General features: G+C 56.5%; 1 protein-coding gene across 2 annotated transcripts in view; it reads left to right on the top strand.

Moving 5' to 3' along the window:
• ARHGAP23 (Rho GTPase activating protein 23) overlaps positions 1 to 19,533 on the top strand; it is a 77,539-nt gene that overhangs the window by 6,182 nt on the left and 51,824 nt on the right. The window contains exon 1 of one of the 2 annotated variants that reach the window (XM_070560522.1): positions 2,232 to 2,381. The exons of the other annotated variant lie outside the window; for it this stretch is intronic. Within the exon in view, the coding sequence (XP_070416623.1) occupies positions 2,319 to 2,381 (63 nt within the window). The 5' untranslated portion in view covers positions 2,232 to 2,318. Of the gene's footprint in view, positions 1 to 2,231; positions 2,382 to 19,533 lie in introns of those variants that run through there. 2 annotated transcript variants of the gene reach the window in all.

The following is a 19,533-nucleotide window of genomic DNA, read 5'->3' as shown; positions in this document are numbered from 1 at the left end:
AGGATGGGAGGAAGAGGTGTTGGAGCAGGTCGATGAGGGAGAGGCGGGACAGAATGGAGGTACAGGTCAAGGTGCAGGAAGAGGTGGGAAGGGCAGCAGGGTAGGGGAAGAGCGTACTTTCTGGGAAGTGGGAGAGGGTGGGGGAGGTGAGTGCTGTGCATTGTGGAGGGAGGAATTGCCTGCCGGCCACTGTGAGCTCATTTCCTCTCACCGCCTCCTGCAGTGTCTGAGGGCACCGGCTCTGGAAAAAGTGAGCCAGGGGCACCCCAGAGGCCACCACCCTCCTCCCCTCCCCCACAGCCTCCTTTCAGTCTGGATCTCAGATGCCACTGCCTCCCCTTTACACAGACAACCCATTTGTTCTCAGAGGAAAGGACCCCTGAGCCAAGGTGGCAGCAAGCCTTAGACCACTGGGGCTGCAGGGCAGAAAGAGGCAGAAACAGGTTGAAGATTAAGCAAGAAAATACAGGCAGTGTGACACATACAGTTAGATAGCCGGAAGGACTCAGAAGTGGGGGATAATTCTGGCTGCACATGACCTTGATGAAGAGAGGTGGGAAAGGAAAAGGAGTCATTAACTGCCACTCCATCACTGTAAAAGCATCCTTTTCCATTGACTTCCAGGGGATTTGAAATAAATTAAATAAAGCATAAGATTTTAAAACAAGTCAGTATCTCCTTCCTCAGGCTCACAGGAGTAGGGTTGGCCTGGTGGGGTCTGGGCCGCTCTGCCCCCTCCAGGACCTGAGTCCCTGATCCTGGTCAGAGATGAAGGGGTGGGGGTCTTGGGGCTGACTCACTGTCAAGAGTCTGGGTGGTGGGGGTGGGGGTGAAACAAACAGGTTTTCCAAGGTCTCCTTGTCCCAGAGCGGGTGGGTGACTCCAGTACATGGCTGGGCTTCCCACTTTCTTGCCTGCCTTATCTGAAACATAGTTCTTTTTTTTTTTCTTTTTTTGAGGAAGATTAGCCCTGAGCTAACTACTGCCAATCCTCCTCTTTTTGCTGAGGAAGACTGGCCCTGAGCTAACATCCATGTTCATCTTCCTCTACTTTATATGTGGGACGCCTACCACAGCATGGCTTGCCAAGCGGTGCCATGTCTGCACCTGGGATCCAAATTGGTGAACCCCAGGCTGCCGAGAAGCGGAAGGTGCGCACTTAACCACTGCGCCACAGGGCCCCCCCAAAACATATTTCTATCTATCTGTGGCCTCTGCCTCCCTTTCTTCACATTCTGGGTGAAGGAATACAGGAACCATAACACTGCAAGAAGGCCTGGGAAAGAGGTGAACATAGGCTGTAGGAAATAGGAGGTAGGAAGGGTGTTAGATCGCAGAAAGAACTTTTCAGGAGAAATGAAGGACTGAGGGGCTGTCCCTTCCTGGACTGTCAGAGGATGGGCTGGAAGGATCCTGCTTGGGAGCAGGGAAATGAGGAACTGGCTCAGGACCCCGGTGACTCTTTGGGCCCAGCTCAGAGTGAAACTGAGAAGGGAGCTTGTGACTGGGAGGCCTGGGGGCGGTCTCTGCTCTCACCGCCACCCACTACAGAGCTGGTCAATGGGCTGGTCCAGAGGCCTGAGCCACAGGCTGGCTGGTTCGGAGACTGGTTGGGGTACCTGCCAGCCTCTCTGGGCCAGCCTCCAGTCTCCGGCCTCTGCCTGGGAGGGGGGCCCTAGATTGAGGGGTGCCGAGCCCCCATAGGCATCACCATCTCTGCCCTTGTCTCAGCTTCCGTGAGTCTCTGGAAGGAAGGCTCCCTAAGCCTTTTTCTTCCTTTCCGTGTCTTCCATCTTGGATCTCTTCATCCTTCTCTCTGACTTTCTCTGCTTCTGTCTACTCTATCTCGATCTTGTCTCTGCCTCTCCCGGGCTTTCTGTGTCTCTCCAGGTCTGTTTCGGACCATCTCTGGCCGCGTTTCTCTCTGCTTCCCTTTCCCTTCGTCTCTTCCTCTCTCTGCGCTAGTTCTGGTTTTTGGCGCCCTTGTCCCCTTTCCTCGGCCGGCCCGGGTCACCGTCTATCTGGGCCGGTCCCCTGGAGGCCCATCCCCCTCCAAGACCACCTCTCTTCCCCAGGCTGTGTTCTGCCCTCTACTCCGCGGCCAGCGCAAACCCTTGCCTCAGCCCTCTTCCCGGGTTTGCTGCCTTAGGGAGCAGCGGCCAGCGCGCCCCGACGGGAGCGCGGCGGGAGGAGCGAAGGGGGCGGGCCCCGGGGAGGAGGCCCCCAGGCTCGGCCCCGCCCCCTCCGGCCCCGCCCCTCGCGGGTCCCAGCCTGCGCCCCCAGCAGTGCCCTGGCCGCAGAGCTGCCGCTGCCGCCCGATGAATGGAGTCGCCTTCTGCCTGGTCGGGATCCCGCCCCGCCCGGAGCCCCGGCCCCCCCAGGTGAGGGCGCTGGGCCAGGGGAGGGGGCGGCTCCAGGCTCTGCCGGGGAGCTGGCGGCAGGGCCGGGGTCGCGGCGCCCGCGCTCGGCGGGCACAGCCTGGGGCGCACGGGGCGGACAGCGCGGGCACGCCTGCGGGGAACATCGGCTGCTGGCGAGCTGGGGAGGGGGCCAGAGCCAGGGCTGCCCTGGACAGGGGAGTGGGGAGGAGGGAGGTAGGCATGGGGCCGGGACGCTCACAGGGTTGCCAGGGCAGGGGGCACCGACCGGGGCGGCGGTGCCAGACCCCCGGGGGCTGGGCAGCGGGGGCGGGAGGCCCGCGCCTTTTGTCCGGGTTTTTCAGGCGGGGCGCCTGCCGCCGTTTCCTCTGCCCGAGTTTTCGTTTTCCGTTGGCGAGGCCCCGGCACAGCTGGAGGGAGAGAGAGTGGGGGAGGGGGTTCCCGGAGAGGGATGTCCTTGGCCACAACGGCCGGCCGGACACCTACCTCCCCGCACCACACTCGCCCCCTGCCGGGCCCGACCGCGCGACGAGCTGCGGGACGCGGATCCGCCACCCTTCTGGGTCCCGGGGAAGAGAAACAGGCCCAGGACCTCCGGCCCTGCAGGCGCAGCAGCCCTCCCCTCTGCCCCCTCAGGCTGGCTGTGGGTGGGTCTGGGCACGGGGTGCCAGGGGCATTACTCAGCGCTGGGCTGCTTTGCTTGGGTCCTTTCATCTGCCAGCTGCTGAGGCTGGGGAGGGGCCAGCAGGGGCCTCGGAGCCCCATGGGGCCAGCCCCCTACCTCTGAGCCTGGCTGCCCAGTCCTGTTGGAGCACCCCAACACACACTGCCCCTTCCCAAGTTGAAAGATGGAACACTCTCAGGCCAGTCGTTTTCTCAGCTTGGAAAAAAAGTTCCCTGGGGGTCCAGGTTGGGGTCAAGGCCTGGGCTGAGGCCTCCTCCTCTTTTGACAGTGCTGGAGGACTTAGGAATGCTCCTCCCCAGCCCTCCCCCCAGTGCTGGAGCTGGGGTCTGGTGCTTTGTAACCTCTTCCTGACACTGGTGTGTTTCTCAGGAGCTGGCTGTATGCTCAGCTCTCCCTCAGTCTGCATCTCTCTCCCTGGATTCCCTCTCCATCTTTCAGCCAAAGCGTTTCCTAATTACAAACTTGAATTTCGAGATGGACAGGGGGTGGGGGTGGAGGTCATTAAGCCTGAGTCTTTTGGATTCTCCCCCCAGACCAACACATACCTCATCTGCAACCCCCACCCCCACCTGAGGCCCTGCTGGGGGTGGATGCATTGGGTCCCACGTAGTTCTTCCCCTGGCCAGGGCAACAACCCCATTCCCCAAAGTGGCAGCTCTCACTGAGATGTGCTCATTGGCATGCAATTTGAATCTCGATTACATAACCCATCATTTCGCCTCCAAACACAGCTCAAAGGCCCCCAGCCCCAGCCTCTTCTTCCACTTGCTCACAAGGTGGTTGGGTCCACCCCTAGGTGGCTGAGAGCTCCAAGTTCCTGCATCTGAGACCCCACCCTCCCCTTGGGAATGATGAGAACAGTAAATTCCTGACCTTCAATGCTGGGTTTGTGGGCCTCAAAAGCCCAGTGAGTGGGCAGGGGTGGGGGTGTTGGGGGAGCTAATAGAGTCTGAGACTACACAGAGATCGTGCCAGGGCTGGAACCCGGGTCTCCTGATAGGAGTCACAGTACAAGATGAAGCTTTGTGGAGGCGAGCATTATTAGGAAGGTGGCTTTGGGACACATGGGGAATGGGGCAGGCTTTTGAGGATCCCAGCCCAAGCAGAGAGCGACTGGACCCAGGGAATAGGCCTTGTGTTTGGGCAGCCTGGATGGGGACCTCTGTGCCCCCTCATCAGGCCAAACTTGAGCTCCTGGGGAATGGAACCAGAGGCCTCTCTGGCCCCCCGGGGGTGCAGCACTGTTGGCATGGGTGGGAACGGGGATGAGGGAGGGTCCCGGCTGCAGATCAGGGCAGATCAGGGAGTGGGCAGAGGCATTTATTGCTTTCTCCTTCGTTGCAGGGATCCTTAGAAGGACTTCATGATGTGTAAGGTGAAAAGAGAGACTACAGAGGAGAATGGAATAAGTTACAGTAGGAGGGATTGTAGGTAGCTATTTGGGAGGGCTTCTAGGGCGAGGCTTGTGAGTGGCAGCATCCCAGGCTAGCCTGGAGCATCACGCAGGGAAGTTCCCTCCGGTATAGTGGTTTAGGTAGATTCTTTCTTTCTTTTCTTTCAGTTTTTTTTTTTTTTTTTTTTTTGGCTGAGGAAGATTTGCCCTGAGCTAACATCCCTGCCAATCTTCCTCTATTTTTTAGTATGTGGGCCTCCAGCACAGCATAGCCGCTAACAGAGTGGTGTAGGTCCATGCCCAGGAACCAAACCCGGGCCACTGAAGCGGGGTGCACCAAACTTAACCACTAGGCCTCCAGGGCTGGCCCTAGGTAGACTCTTATGATGTTGGAGTCCAGTGTAGGAATCTGGAGAGATTCATGGCAGATGCAAATATGTTCCAATGATCATATACATTAGTGCCTGAAAAAAAAGCATTTTTAAGGAGGAGGAGTTGCTTTAATAGTATAGCTGATAGTTAAGGCATAGATGGCAATTATTCTGGGCCAGGATTTATGTAAGTTACCACATTTAATCCTCACAACACCACCGTGACGTGGATATGATTACTGTCCCCATTTTACCTTTGAGGACACTGAGGCACAAAGAGCTAATAGCTTGGCCGAAATCACATGGCTAACAAGGAGCAGAGCCAGGGGAGGAACCCGGTAGTCTGGCCCGTGTCCATGCTCTCACCCTGCTATCCTGCTCAGGACCTGCTTTGTGCCGCTGTCACTCCCACCCCAAGTCTGGGTTCATCTTGGACACAGTGCAAGATCAAGGGCGACGTCTCACTGGATTGGAGCTTGGTTGCTTGTCTTTCTCACGGCTGGGGACCAGAGGCCACGGGGTGGTGAAGCCTCAGGTGCCCGTCCATGTTGCTGGGTGGGCAGTCAGCTCATTTACTCCTCCAAGCTCGCATCCCACCCTGTGCCAGTCCGTAGCACTTGGGCAGTGGCTTGCTTCATTGGTGCTTTCCTTCCAAAGGGGGCGTCAGTCCTGCTCTGTTGGCTGCAGGGGTTCAAAGGTGAGATATTGGCTTGGTCAGGGGTTTGGACAAAGCCTGGTTTGAATTATCCTGCTCTCTCTCCCTCCCCGGAGAGAGCCATGAATAGGGCCTGTGGGAGCTGGCTCTGCCTTTCCCCTAGCACCCCCCACCCCCTTCAAACAACCCGCCTTTAGATCCAGGCCCCCCTGTTTCATGTGAAATTGTGCCAGCTCATCTGCAGGGCAGTGCCAGTCGGTACCAGGAGGCATCTGCTCCCTACTGCCTCAGTGGGACGTCAGGCTGGGGTGGGTTTGGCACTGGACTTCAGGGTGAGTTTAAATCTCTGTGGGGGTGGAGCATTTTCATCACCTGTCAGAGCCTGTCCGGACCAGAGTGGTCATCTTGTCCAACTCCCTCATGCTACAGGGGGGTAACTGAGGCCAGAGAGGGCGCAAAATCAGGTAGCCTGTGAGTGGCGGATGTGAACCCAGGTGTTCTGACTCCCGGGCTCCCAGGCTATGCTTTTCCTCACATGCTTCTGTCCCTGGTGTCCCCCTTCAGTGCAGGGCTCTGGGACAGGGAGGGAGAGGGGAGGGCATGGAGGAGCAGGGATGAGTGGACAATGTGTCCCGTTCTTCTCTGTGTCCCCAGTGACCAGCACAGCGCCTGGCACAGAACAGCCCTCCGTAAATGTTTGTGATGTGCAAGTCAGGGAGCAGCCCCTCCCCTGGCCTCCCGGGGTGCCCTGTGCCCAGCTCTGCCCCCGGCGCTGTGACGGTTGGTCTGCACGTCAGTCTCCCCCACCAGGCTGGAGCTATTTGAGGGGAAGAAGAATATTAATAGCAACTACTTCCATAGTGCTTACCACGAGGTAGGTACATTAACATCATCCCATTTGACAGATGAAGAAACTGGCACAGTGAGATTACGTGGCCTCCTAGGGTCACACAACTACTAAGTGGCCGAGCTAAGGAGTTGAGCATGCTCTTAACCTCGTTCCAAGTGGCCACAGAGATGTCGGGTTTATCCTGGTATCCACAGGGCCTCGCACGCAGCCGGTACTCAGAAACTGTTTGTTGACTGACTGACTGACAATGTATGGAAAAACCACAGAATCCTGTAGTCCAACCCTTTAGAAGTCTCTGGGATTGGGGTCTTGGGAAGGCAGCCTAGAGGTGCCTCGCTGTGTTATGGACGCCAGGAGGGCCTGAGGCAAATCTAGAAAGGAAGGGAAAGCTCGCCCACATCCTGTCATGACTGCCCTCTAAGGCTTAACAGGGGCCACTGGGGCCCCGCAGTCTCCTGGCTTCTCTCCTGCTCTCCCTCCCTCCCTTCTTCCCCAGAGTTCCAAGGGAATGGTGCCGAGCAGCGGGCACGTGGGAAAAGACTACAGAGGCCTGTTCTTTTCATCTCTCTGGCCCTGAGATGTTCAGCCCAGAATCCCCCTGGTGAAAGATTCTGTGCCTTTCAAGTTGAGGGGTAGACAGAGTGTCTGGTTTGGAGCAGGGCCTGTCACAGCTCTTAGTTCTCCATCTTTCACTGGAAGGTGTGTTGGATTTCCAGCCACCTCCAGTCTAAAACCTTCGGCCAAGGGTCGTCTCCTCCAACCTCCTCAAACCCTCGTGCCCCTGGGCAGGTGCCCTCTTCCCCTCTGACTCCCCCTGCTCCCCATTTGCTGGTTTGAATGAACATCGGTCAGTCACTATCCCCAGACCATACTTCATCTGCTGACAAAGCCTGGGGGGGAGCTGGCTGGGAGAAAGAAGACTGAGTGCGGGGGATGCAGTCTGCCTTCTAGCACAGACAGGCAGCCGGGGGAGAAGAGAGGCCCGGGCCTGGTGTGGCCCCTGCACACTGGGAGGCAGGCTGGGTGTGCGGGCCCTGCCTTCAGCCTGCTGAGGTCACATTTCAGCTCTCCCCCTTATTCACTGTGCCACCGTGCCCAAGGTACTTAATTGTTTTTAGTCTCTGTTTTCTTATCCCTGAAATAATCCCTTAAAATTGTTGAGAAGATTCAATGAGGTAATACAGGTAAACTGGCTGACATTTGGTCATCTCAACAATTAGTAGCAACTATTATTAAACAAATAACAGTCAATGGATGGGAATGAGAACACCACGCTTTGCGCTCAGTAAAGAGAACCCATTATGGTTGAAGTAATCTGAAGAAGAAATGGGAAATGGGCTGTCCCTGGAGGTAATGAGGCCGCCATCAGTGGAGGTGAGCAAGCACAGGCTGGGCTAGAGAGAATGCAGGCATTGGATGAGGGGTTGACACAGAAAACCCTAAGGGCCCTGCTTTGGGATCAGCACCGTGTGGTAGAAAATGAGAGGAGCGGGTGAGAGCTGGTTCCCGCTGCGGGGACCTGGGAGGGGAGTGGGAGCGGCTGCTGTGGTTTGGGCTGTGAGGTTCCTCTGAGGAGAGGGAGTCCTGATAGGCTGCCTGGAGGAGGCCTGGAAGGATGGCTGTGGCTCTGATGGGTGGGAGAAGGTGGGAGGCCATGGCAGGCCAGGGAAGGGCTTGGTGGTTGAGGGGCAGTGAGGCGCCTGGGCTGCTGGTGCTGAACTTGGCCCTAAGGCTGCCTCCACGTCCTGGCTGCCCAGGGGGGTTGGGTGTATGGTGGTGGTGGGCAGGAACTGGTGGCTCCCTGACCTCCTACCCCCCAGCCCTCCTGGAGGAGGGGTGGAGAGCCAGGCCCTGTAAGGAGCGGAACTGGAGAAAGAAAGACTTCTTATGCCCGTGCATTTGGGGGCGTCTGGGGGTCGGGGGAACAGTGGGGCCTTTGTCCCCAGCCACCGGGAATCTGGCCGAGGAGCTGGCCCTGGGTCTGGCTGGGCCCTCGGCAGGCAGGTCCTCTTTGAAGTGACCCTTTCAAAGCTCAGCCTGAATCCCTGGGAGGAGAGAGCCTGGGGCGGGGCATGGGGATGACTGAGACCCACAAGCCAAGGAGGGAAACAAACCCAGGCTGGCTTCTTTGGGCGGGCAGGCTGGCAGGAGGTGTGAGGGCCAGAGGAATGTAGCCAGGCTGGGGGGACATGTGGGAGCTATGTGGGAGGATAACCACTCTAGGGGTCTTGGCCCCCAAGCGGGGGTCAATCTGGGGAAGGGCAGAGTTCATTTTGGCCCTGTGCCTGGTTTCTATCAGTCCCCAGCTTGAATTCTGTCCGGCTCTGGGCTCCTAAGTCTGGGGCTTCTTCTTCCTTTTTCTTTTCCTCAAAGAGTGTGAGAGCTCCCTGGAGAGACTCGAGGGTGGATGCAGGACTTAGAGCCCTCGATAGGTGGGAGAGCTGGAGATCTGGGCTGTTTGAGTTGTTCCTGCCCCTGAGAGCCCCCGAAAGGCTGGAAAGGGAGGCTGAAGTGGAGACTCCCACCCTCCACCACGGTTTCCCTCCTTATCACTGCGGCGGAAACTGTGTCCTTCTTCAAAAGGGAGGGAGGAAGGGAGGGAGAAGCCCCCAGAGAGGGAACATCTTTCTAGATTTCACCTGGAGAGGGACCAGCCCGGTGGCGCAGCGGTTAAGTGCGCACGTTCCGCTTCGGCGGCCCAGGTTCACTGGTTCGGATCCTGGGTGTGGACATAGCACCACTCGGCACGCCATGCTGTGGCAGGCATCCCACGTATAAAGTAGAGGAAGATGGGCACGGATGTGAGCTCAGGGCCAGTCTTCCTCGAGAAAGGACAATGCAGAGGAGAAGAGGCAGAGGGACGGGACAGGCAAAAGAGGGAGGATGGAAGCCAGATGAGGGGGCCCAGGTTGCTGAGTTATAATCCGAGGGTGGTGGAGAAGTGCCCATAGTCTCTTCCACTGACCTGCTGTGATTCCATGGAAGGAGGGAGGGAGGAGCGGGTTTCAGCTGGCGGGTTTGTGGACAGTGGGGGCTTGGCAGCCCAGGTGAGAGCCCTGCCCCACCCTGAGGCTGTTTTCTAGTTGGCGCCCCCACACCCTGTTCTCTCCTTGGTGTCATGGCACTCTCTGGACTTGGGAAGATTCTCCTAAATCTCCCTTTCCTCTTCTGAGGGTGTGGCCCCTGCTTCCTCCGCAAGAGACGGGGAGGAGGGAGCTGAGGACCCAAGGTCCTGCATGCTGGGGGGCTGCGGGCGGTTCTGGGACTCTCCCATATCTTGCACTGGCATCTGCAGAGCTGAACCCTCATTAGCTCTAATGAAGCCTTGGCACTGTGCCCCCCTCCTCCCTGCAGCACCTGGTGGAGGTGAGACGGGGGGAGGGGGCAGCTGAGGCTGGGCCCAGAGCCTGGGAGGGAGGTGGGATATCTGCAAGAGGGGAGGGTGGGAGTCAGAAGATGGGGACCATGCAACAAGGCCGGGGCTGCTGATGGGATAGAGAAATAGGCCCCCTTCCCTTTCCCACCGGGACCTTTCCCTCCTCCAGTGGCTCCCAGATGCTTAGGTTCCCACAGTGCTAGGGAAGGCATCATCTGAGAAACCGAGTGTGGCCTGGGGGCACGGAGGACATTCCCAGGGCTGGTTGCTCAGTGTCCCTCCTGCCCTCTCCCTAATTTCAGCCTGGGGCAGGAGAAGGACCTGACACCAGAAACTGCAGGTTCAGTGCCTGGGAAAATCGGGCAGCAGCCAGATCTTAATGCAAACGGGCCTTTGTTCATTTGGTGATCATTTCTGGGTGCCCTCTCACTTCCTGTGTCTCAGCCCCTCTGTGGGTTTTGGGACCTGGATGAATAAGACTCAGCCCTGCCCTCAAGCGGTTTCTTGTCTGTTTTTCCTACTACCCGAAAGCTCCACTAAGATTTTATAACCATGGGCTCTGAGATTTGGCTCTACACTGCCTGCAAGTCCAGAACACCCCCTTGCAGCCCCCTGCCAAAAATGTTAAGATAAAAATAGCCTGGCTTAACTGGAGGAGACAGACCTGAAGCAGACACCCGCGAATGTCTTCACTGTGACATCATTTGAGTGTGAACATGGCCACAATGGCGGGAACAGGGGTTTAAAGATGGAAACGGTGCCGCTGGGTAGAATCACTGTAGGGATTGGTTAAAAGCCAGTTGGTGATACGATTAATCTCCTTATCTCCTGCTTCCAAACCTATCGTCCAGTGGATCGTTCTTTAGTGAAACTTCTTTTGATCCGTTTTCAGGGGCCATCATGAAGTGGTTGAATGTTTACTGATACAAGAACTGAGACCCCGATAGGGTAAACAACTGCGCTAAGCCCAGCATCGGACTGTAATCTGGCTCTTTCTGAATTCTAAGCTTGTCCTGTGTCACTGCTGCATTCCCTGACAGGGCAGAGCCTGGGAGGACGCCCCCGTCCCTGGGAAGGTAGCCTGTCCCCCTGCCCGCAGCTGAGCCTGGAAGTCCAAGCAGGGGTTGGCATAATGAAGGAGGGTGGTGGATGTGGACAGCACGGTTATGTTCTGCTCCTCTGTGACTCTGCTGTGCACAGGGACCCCCTGGGGCTGCCTGGAGTCTGGGTCTGCTCTTGAGTGGTGTGGAGGACCCCAGGGCTTCATAAGGAAACAAGGGCCGAGCCCCTGTCAGCTCTAAAGACGCTCTAGCCCTGAGAGGAAGAAGGCTTCACTGAAGAGGCGAGGCCTGCCCAGGCTTGCCAGAGGTCTGCTGGGGCGGGAGGGGGTCCTGGAGAAGGGAGAAAAAGGCATTCCCTACAGAAGGACCCAGCAGGGGCATGGGCCGTGTGAAACAGCCTGGCCTTACAGGGTCAATGAGCATGAGATCAAGAGTAGCGGGAGAGGAGATTGTCAAGGCCCATGAGGGCTGGATCCTGCCCCTCCCCTCCCCGCTCATGGTGGACCCCTCATGCCGTACTGAGGGACTTGACTTGCTCCCATAGGCACTGTAGAGCCATGGCAGGGTGTTGGGCAGTGGCGGCAGCACACCAGGTGAGAGGTGATGATGAGGGCTGAAACTGGAGTTGGAGATGGAGAGGACGGGATAGGAGTGGGATGCATCACCCTCCTCCCCTTTCCAGAAATTTGCCACACCATCTCTTCCCCTTGTCTGATTTAGCCTTCCCTGCCTTCTCCATTTCTCAAACTCCTATTCATCCTTCAACGCCCAGTTCAAATATCCTTCTCTGTAAAGCACTGCCCTCCCCCCCAATTTTCTCAAATATATGGGAACTTCCTCTGCGCACTAGACCTTAAGTCCCATGAAGGTAGGGACTTCTTCCTATTCACTGTTCTATTTCCAGCTTCTAGACCAGGCCCTATTGACTGACTATTACTGACTAATGAAATGAACCTTCCCAAAGCACTTGGCCCTGCATTGTGAGAACCACAAAATAATAACAATAGGAATGTTGGTTGCAATTAACGTCGCCGTGCTGAGCGCTTTACACACACTATCTCTTTAATCTGCAGAGCAACCCCATGTGGAATAGATTATCTCTATTTCATAAGTGCAGAAACAGAAGCTCAGAGAGGTTAGTAACTAGTCCAAGGATACACAGCCAGGAAGTGGGACCAAATTGGGATTCAAACCCAAGTTCCTCTGAATCCTGTTAGGAACTTTTAAACACTATGATCTGCAGACTATTTGTTGCATGTCTATCTCTTTATAAAGTCAGGGACTGTTTTATTAATTAAAAAAAAATCCTTTGTGGACTACCGAACTAAGACTTGTTGAAAAACTCCTATGTGCCAGGGACTCAACACTGAGTCCTCTCAAGGACCCATTTACAGCTGAGGAGACTGAGGCTTGGAGAGGGAAGAGATTTGACGGGGATCCCACAGCCGGGACTTGAACTCAGGTCTCTTTGACTCCTCTTTTCCCAGTGTCACTCAGAGCTGGGCTCTGAGGTTGCTTGACTTATTTAGGGGCACACAAAGGGCAAGACTGGGCTGCTGACTGGGTCTCCTGGCCCTAGCCCAGTGTGCTCCCCTCTGCAGTCACTGATGAGGAAGGGGGCTCCAGAGGCAGGCACTGGGCTGTTGCAGTTTCCCAAGTACTCAGCTGTCTGTCAGGCATGTGAGCCCCAAGGAGGCGAGGCTGACCTGGCGCTGGGGTAGGCAAGGCTGGTGTCAGACGGTGGCAGAGCCTTACAGGGCCTTGACAGAAGAGGATGAGAGGCCTTCAGTGCACAGCATCAGTGGGATTTCAGCCACGGGGTGACCCGGGGGACCTCCAGGCGTGGGCGCGCAGCCGCCAGGGTGGAGGCGGGTATGGGCAGGTGCTGTGGGCTGGGTATTTACTGCCGTTTGTTGAGGCGCAAGTTCCCAGACCGACAGAGATCCGCCAATCGGATACGCCCGTCGCTCCATATTTGCATGTCATTTACATGGCCACACCCCTTCGCTCCTGCCACTCAGCCTCCGCCCCAAGCGTGCCTCCTTGGCCTCCGCCCCATTTCAGGCCCCTGTGCTGGGCTGGCGTGGGAGGATCTGGGGTCGGGGGCTGCGGGGCGGGAAGGGCAGACCTGGGCTGCCAGCCTGCCCGCACTATTCATAGCTCAGAGGCTGGCGTAGTTCGCATACTTGGCGTTTCTCACGTCTGGCTGGCCCAAGGCTACCGCCCCTCTGCGCTCTCCCTGACTCCCTCCTCTCCTTTCCCCTTACCCCCTCCTCCCTTTGCCTCCTGCCCCACCTTGGTCTTCTCAGCAATCTTCCTGAAATCTAGAGAAGGCCGAACCCGCAGGAGGAAACTGAGGCCTAGAGAGGGGGCGTGTCTTTCGGCCGGGCCTCGAGGCAGAAACTGGTAGTAATGAGGCGTGTAATGAGGTGGCTGAGAGCCTGGGCTCTGCCGGCAGACAGACCTGGGCGTGAATCGGAGCTGCCGCTATCTGTGGGACCCTGGCAGGTTCCTTACTAGCAGTCCAGGAAGCTTTTTGGAAACAGTCAAGCTGAGACCTGGAGGATGAGGGATCAGTTAAGGGAAGGTAGGGGAGGAGGAGAGACAAGTGTTACATTCTAGGGAGAGGGATCTGTGGATGGGGTGGGCCAGCCCTGAGGGGATGAGGGCTTGGCCAGCTGCGGTGAGGGGACAGAGGACACTGCAAAGGGGATGGAAGCAGCTTCCCCTTTCTCTCTACCCCTCTCTCCCTTATTCCAGCACCCCCACTTTCTGGGTCTGGTTCCCAATGAGCAAGGCATGGGGTGCAAAAAGATAAACAAAGATCTGAAGCAGCCCCTGCCCCAGGTAGACCCCTGCTAGGGACCAGGGCCCTGCCACCGTGGACTCTGAGGAGAGACGAGCATCCACCCTGTGCCAGGTGTGTGCCAGGAGCTGAGGATTTGACTCTCAGCAAAGCAGACATGGTCCCAGCTTTCCAGAACTCACAGGGGGATGTTGGTCAAAATAACTTCATAAAGTTATAGACACTTACTCAAGAGTGCTATGAGAGGGTGCCCAGGGACCTGACCTGATCTGGGGCCCAGAGGAGGTGTCTCTGGGGAAGTGACTTTTTTGCTGGGAACTGCAGGGTGAGTAGGAGTTAATTAGGGTGTGGGTTGGTGAGGCAGGGAGGGAGCTGGGGAAGAGAGAACAGCATTCCAGAAACAGCATGTGCAAAGGACCTGAGGCTGGAAGGGTGCCTGGTCCTCAAAAGAACTGGAAGGAGGCCAGGGTAACTGGAGCACAGAGGAAGGGAGTGTGGTGGGCGTGAAGCTTAGAGGCATGTCCCACAGAGTCTGGTGGCCATAATATTAAAACAATTAGTCTGGACTGTCCGGGGCTAGAGCAGTGATGGTGTCTTGCAGCAGAGTGGTGGATATGGTGAGGTGGGTAGACTCAGGAATCAGAGTCCACTCTCTGGTGGGTAGGATGTAGGCTCCCCCTATGGGAGGCCATAACGCCTCCCATTTATAGGTTCCCAGAATGCTTTCCTAGAAACTAGCTTCATTTTGTAGCTGAAGAAATAAGAAAACCTGTGTGAGCTTGAGGTCACACAGCCAGAAAAGGGCTGGGGCCAGTACCAATGGCAAGTGTGACCCTTTTTCCATATCGGCCCTCTTGATGCTGGGACAGTGATCTCTCACCAGCCCCCATCCCCTACCCCTCGGTTCCCCCGTGGGCGAGCCCAGCATTTCCTACCTAGCACCAGACTGAGTGGGGGGCCAAGGGGTCCAGGTGGTGGGTGGGTGGGTGTCACGCTTACCCTAAGAGGCTGCTCTGCTGTTAAATGAGGTAACGCATGCCCAGTGTGCCTGGTGTCTGGGGAGGGCTCAATAATGTTCATTACTGCTGTTGCTTTTACTGTGTCCCCAAATGCAGGGCCAGGCAAACTGGGGAGGGGTAGGAACTGGGGCTGATGGCAATGGCATCTGTCTTCTGATTACAGAGCCCAGCCCAGAAACCATCCCAGCTCCCTCATGGGCAGGAGCCGGGGGAGGTTGTTTGTCCCTGCAGAGCCACCGTCTCCTCCACCCTTCCAGCTGCCTCTGGGGCATCATGGGCGGGATTAGGGAGAGGTTCAGCTCCTAGGCTGGGTGAAGGGCTGGCCTGGGCGGGTTGGGCAGGGCCTGGGGTGAGGGGGTGGCTGGTTTCAGGGGTGGAGCTGAGCCTCTCCCTGCAGGGAGCCCCATGTGCCCTGGGGGAGACTTTTGGAATCTGCTGAGACCTGCCCTGGGAAGGGATGTGGTCTCCGCTTGACTAGAACTGAGCTCTCCCCTGCAAGAAACCAGTGCGTGCACCTGTTGTCTCTGTCCAGGTGGTCAGACAACAGGAAGAACTTCTGGAGAGGGGCGCATGGGACCATAGAGGGAGCCAGTTCCAGAGTTCTTCCCATGTCTCCTCTGAAGTGAGCTGTTCAGTGTGGAGTCAGAGAATGGATTTGATGGTTTAGAAGAGTCATTGCGGGCATTCTCCTGCCTCCAGGAATGACTGCCCCTGGCTCTGTCTTGTCTGAAAAGGGGCTCTGGCCTCCCTGCCGTACTCCTTGACCAAAGGGAGAGCCTTTCTAAGGTCCCACAGTTGCTGTGTCCTTCTGCAGGGGACTGGGACACTGCTTCTCTGTAGGAGATGGGGAGGGGTGATCCTGGGGCGTGGTTGGGGGCTGAGGGGCCTGGAGAGTGCGATGCGGGAGGCGGGGTGGAGGGAATGAGGGCACCCTGCCCACTCTGGGCAGTGGGGGAGACGAGTGCCAGACCTGGCCAGCAGGGGGCTCTGCTGCACACGGGACCTGTCTGTGTCCCTGACAAGACCGTGCCACCCTTCAGTGTGTAGGCATGTTTTTCTTGGAATGTGTGCGTGAGAGAGCATGCGAGAACGGAGACTCGCCTCTGTGTGCACACGCTTGTGTGTGTGTGTATGTTGCGGGTGGTGTGTACGCATGTATAGACTGGTGTGCTGAGAGGAGTCAGGCCTCAGGGAGCAGGAACCCCACATGTAGCCCAGCTTTGCTAGGAAAACTCTCCCAGGGTCCTGACACCTTGGGATGTGGCATCCCAAGAATTTGTGTACCTGTCGATCTGGCCTCTGATGGATGGTAGGTCCTCGTCGATGCCAAGGACCTACTGTGTGCAAGGTTCAGCCTCCCGTGGCCGCCTGACGGCTCCCCCTGGGCGGGGACTACTAGGGCCCCAAAGAGGACAATAAGGGCTCTGAGAAGGCGCAGTGGAGAGGGGTGGGAGGGAAAGGTCCTCCAGGTGGGAGATGCTCAGCTGTCCTGGGCAACCTCTCTGGGCAGAGCCTGCTCCTGGGCCCCAGTGGGGGGCCCATTCGTTTGTTCCACCTTCTTCCATCATTTTTTTTAATTTGAATTCTGACTTCTCCATTTTTAATTGTGGTGAAATATACATAATATAAAATTGACATTTTTAAGCGTCCAGTTCAGTGGCATTAAGTACATTCACATTGTTGTGCAGCCGTCACCATCCGTCTCCAGAACTTTTCATCTTCTCAAACAAACTCTGTACCCATTAAACAATAACTCCTCATTCCCCTTTCCCCCAGCCCCCGACTCTATTTTCTGTCTCTGTGAATCTAGGTATCTTGTGTAAGTAGACTCATACAATATTTGTCCTTTTGTGTCAGGCTCATTTCACTTAGCATAGTGCCTTCAAGCTTCATCCATGTTGTAGCATGTCAGAATTTCTTTCCTTTTTAAGTCTAAATAAAATTCCATTGTGTGTATATACTACATCTTGTTTATCCATTTGTCCGTCGATGGACATTTGGGTTATTTCCACCTTTAGGCTATTGTGAATAATGCTGCTATGAACATGGGCGTACAAATATCTGTTTCAGCCCCTGATTTCATTTCACTTCTTTTGGGTACGTAGCTAGAAGTGGAATTGCTGGATCATATGGTAATTCTATGTTTAATTTTTGAGGAACTGCCATACTGTTTTCCACAGCAACGGCATCATTTTGCATCCCCACCAGCTATGCACAAAGGTTCCGATTTCTCCACATCCTTGCCATCAACAAGTAATTCTTGAGAGCCTACTTCGTACAGAGCACTCGAGTAGCACAAATCCATTTCTGAATATTCAGAGGCTGTTGTCCTTAGGAAGCTCGCATTCTAATGGGGGAGACTCAGGCCATGCCCTTGAGCAGTCTCCAGTCCGAGGGTAAAGACACAGGCCATGACCTCTGGGAGACCCTAGTCTGATATGGGGCAAAACCCCCCGCTGTCAGGGAGCTCGCAGTCTGATGGAGGAGACATAGCCCCCTCCCTTTGGGGAGTCCCCGCACAGGCCCAGAGCCCAGAACGGATACAAGGAGGGCATGCATTGAGACAGTCAGGGGGCTGCTGAGGGGAGTAAATGGAGGGCTTGTGGTGGGCCCTGGCCCACGCTGGCCCACTGTTGCCTAGGCAATGGGCTGGCTGTTTACTTTGTGGCTGGCTCCAGACTCACCCTTTTCTGCAAGTGCTCATTTCCCACCATGAGGAAAGATGCTCATCTTTAGTCTCCCCTCCCTCTGGTGTCCCTGAGGAGGGCACTGGCGCTCCTGCTAGGCGGAGGCCCTGCCAGCCTGGCACCTTTGCCGTGCTCCTTGCCTGCTTGGAGGAGGCCCCATCCTGGGGTCTCACATCACCCACCCCTTGCCCACTCCCAAAGGACCTACAAGCCAAAGCCCTAAGCCTGCCAAAGTTCTGCCAGGGGAGAGGGGGCTCCTGATGACACCTCCCTGCTTGGGGGGAATTGGGGCATGTAGGAGCCTGTAGGTGGGAGGTGGTGGTGATGACCACCTGAATGGGTTCACCTGGGTCTGTATAGACCTCTATGAGTGTCTGCATGTGTCACTGTGTCTTTGTGTACAGGTGGCTGAGTTGTCTGCATGTCTGAATGTGAATGTGGCTGGGTGTGTGAGTGAGAATATCCAAAAGACAATCAAACAGCTTGCGTTGACCTTGAGGGCATTATGCTACGTGAAATAAGTCAGACAGAGGAAGACAAATGATCTCACTTATATGTGGAATCTGAAAAAAAAGACCAAGCTCACAGATACAGATTGGTGGTTGCCAGAAGCGGGAGGTGGGGGAGTGGGCGAAAGGGGTGAAGGGAGTCAAAAGGTACAAACTTCTAGTTATTTATTTATTTATTGGAGGACGATTAGCCCTGAGCTAACGTCTGCTGCCAATCCTCCTCTTTTTGCTGAGGAAGACTGGCCTTGAGCTTACATCCGTGCCCATCTTCCTCCACTTCATATGTGGGACGCCTGCCACAGCATGGCTTGCCAAGCGGTGCCTTGTCTGCACCCGGGATCCAAACTGGTGAACCCTGGGCCGCCAAAGCTGAACATGCGCACTTAACCGCACTTAACCGCTGCACCACTGGGCGGGCCCAGGCTTTCTTTAATTCTTTAATTTACTTACTTCTTCTAATAACCTATGAGGTGGAATTTAGTGTCATTCCCATTTTATTGGTGAGGAACCGAGGCTCAGAGAGGTTAAGTAGCTTGCCCAAGGACTCACAGCCAGAAAGGGAGAGAGATAGGACTCAGACCCAGAAGTCGTGGGCTCCAGAGGCCCCACAGCGCTTGTGCTATCCCCTGAGCCATGCTGCCGCAGGAAGAACTAGGGGATTCTGTGCTGCTTGGGATTGCGTTGGTCCCTCCTTGAGGTGGCACTGTTTCCTCCTCCCTTGTCTGTCCCCTCCCCTCCCCCGGCCTCCTTGGTTCTGGCCCAGTTTGAGGGTGGGAGAAGAGTGCCACAACCACTCACCTCAGGGCAAGATTGGCCCTGGAGGGGGAGAGCACGGGATCTGGAGAGACCCTTTGACCCATGTCCTGTTCGCAGGCCAGAGCGAGTGCCAGGTCCCCAGGCTCACAGTGACGCAGGGTTGTCTGCACAGTGAGGTGTTGGGGAGACGCAGGCTTGCTTGGCCAGCTCATCGGCTTGGCCTGTCGGGACACGTCAGGACTGCACACAGTGGTGCTGGGAACCAGGCATCTGAACAGGGTGAAAGGGTGGAGGAGGGCCGAGGGGGCGGCTGCCCTTGAGGGAGGAGACAGGGGCCAGGTGGGCATGCCTTGGGGATCACATTGCCTGTGTGCCTGGGATGGACGGGACTGGTGGTCGATTTGCTCTGTCTGTGTGTGAGGTTGTGGGGTGGTTATGGGTCTGCATTTGGTGGTGTGTGATGGGTTTACGGGACTAGTCCGAGCTTCATAAATGCCGTTGATTATCTTCGTGGGGGCGGCGGGGGTGGGGGTGGGGGGCGTGGGCGGGGGCATTGTTTGTCACGTGGTTTGGGGCCTACATTCTGGGAGGAGGCGCTAAGCAAGCCAAAGGAAGGAAAAGCAGACGAATTGACCCTGGGCCCCTCTCTCTCACTTCCTGAACCACACGCCCTTCAGCGGCGTCAGTTTCCCTCCTTCTCATATCCCCTGACCCTTGGGCCCAGGACACTCTCCTGTTCCCCAGTTCCTGATTGTCAGCCTGGCCCCTGTGGTCTTCCGATCCTCCACCCCAGGCTACCCTCTAACCTGGGAGTTAACCTGGGGGGTCCCTGACCCCTCCCTCAAACAAACTGTCCCCACCCAGAGAGAAGAGGCCCCGAACCCCTGACACAGCAGCTCCCTTGGTATGTGGGGGCCTCCCTGGGTGGGGGTGAAGGCAGCTGGCTTGGGCCTGAGTCTGGAACTTGGGGACCTCTAAAGGCTTCAG

Source organism: Equus przewalskii, chromosome 10, assembly GCF_037783145.1.
Source record: "Equus przewalskii isolate Varuska chromosome 10, EquPr2, whole genome shotgun sequence".
NCBI classification, from domain to species: Eukaryota; Metazoa; Chordata; class Mammalia; order Perissodactyla; family Equidae; genus Equus; species Equus przewalskii.
Note: the sequence above shows the minus strand (reverse complement) of the source record. Positions and strands in the feature narration are given on the sequence as shown.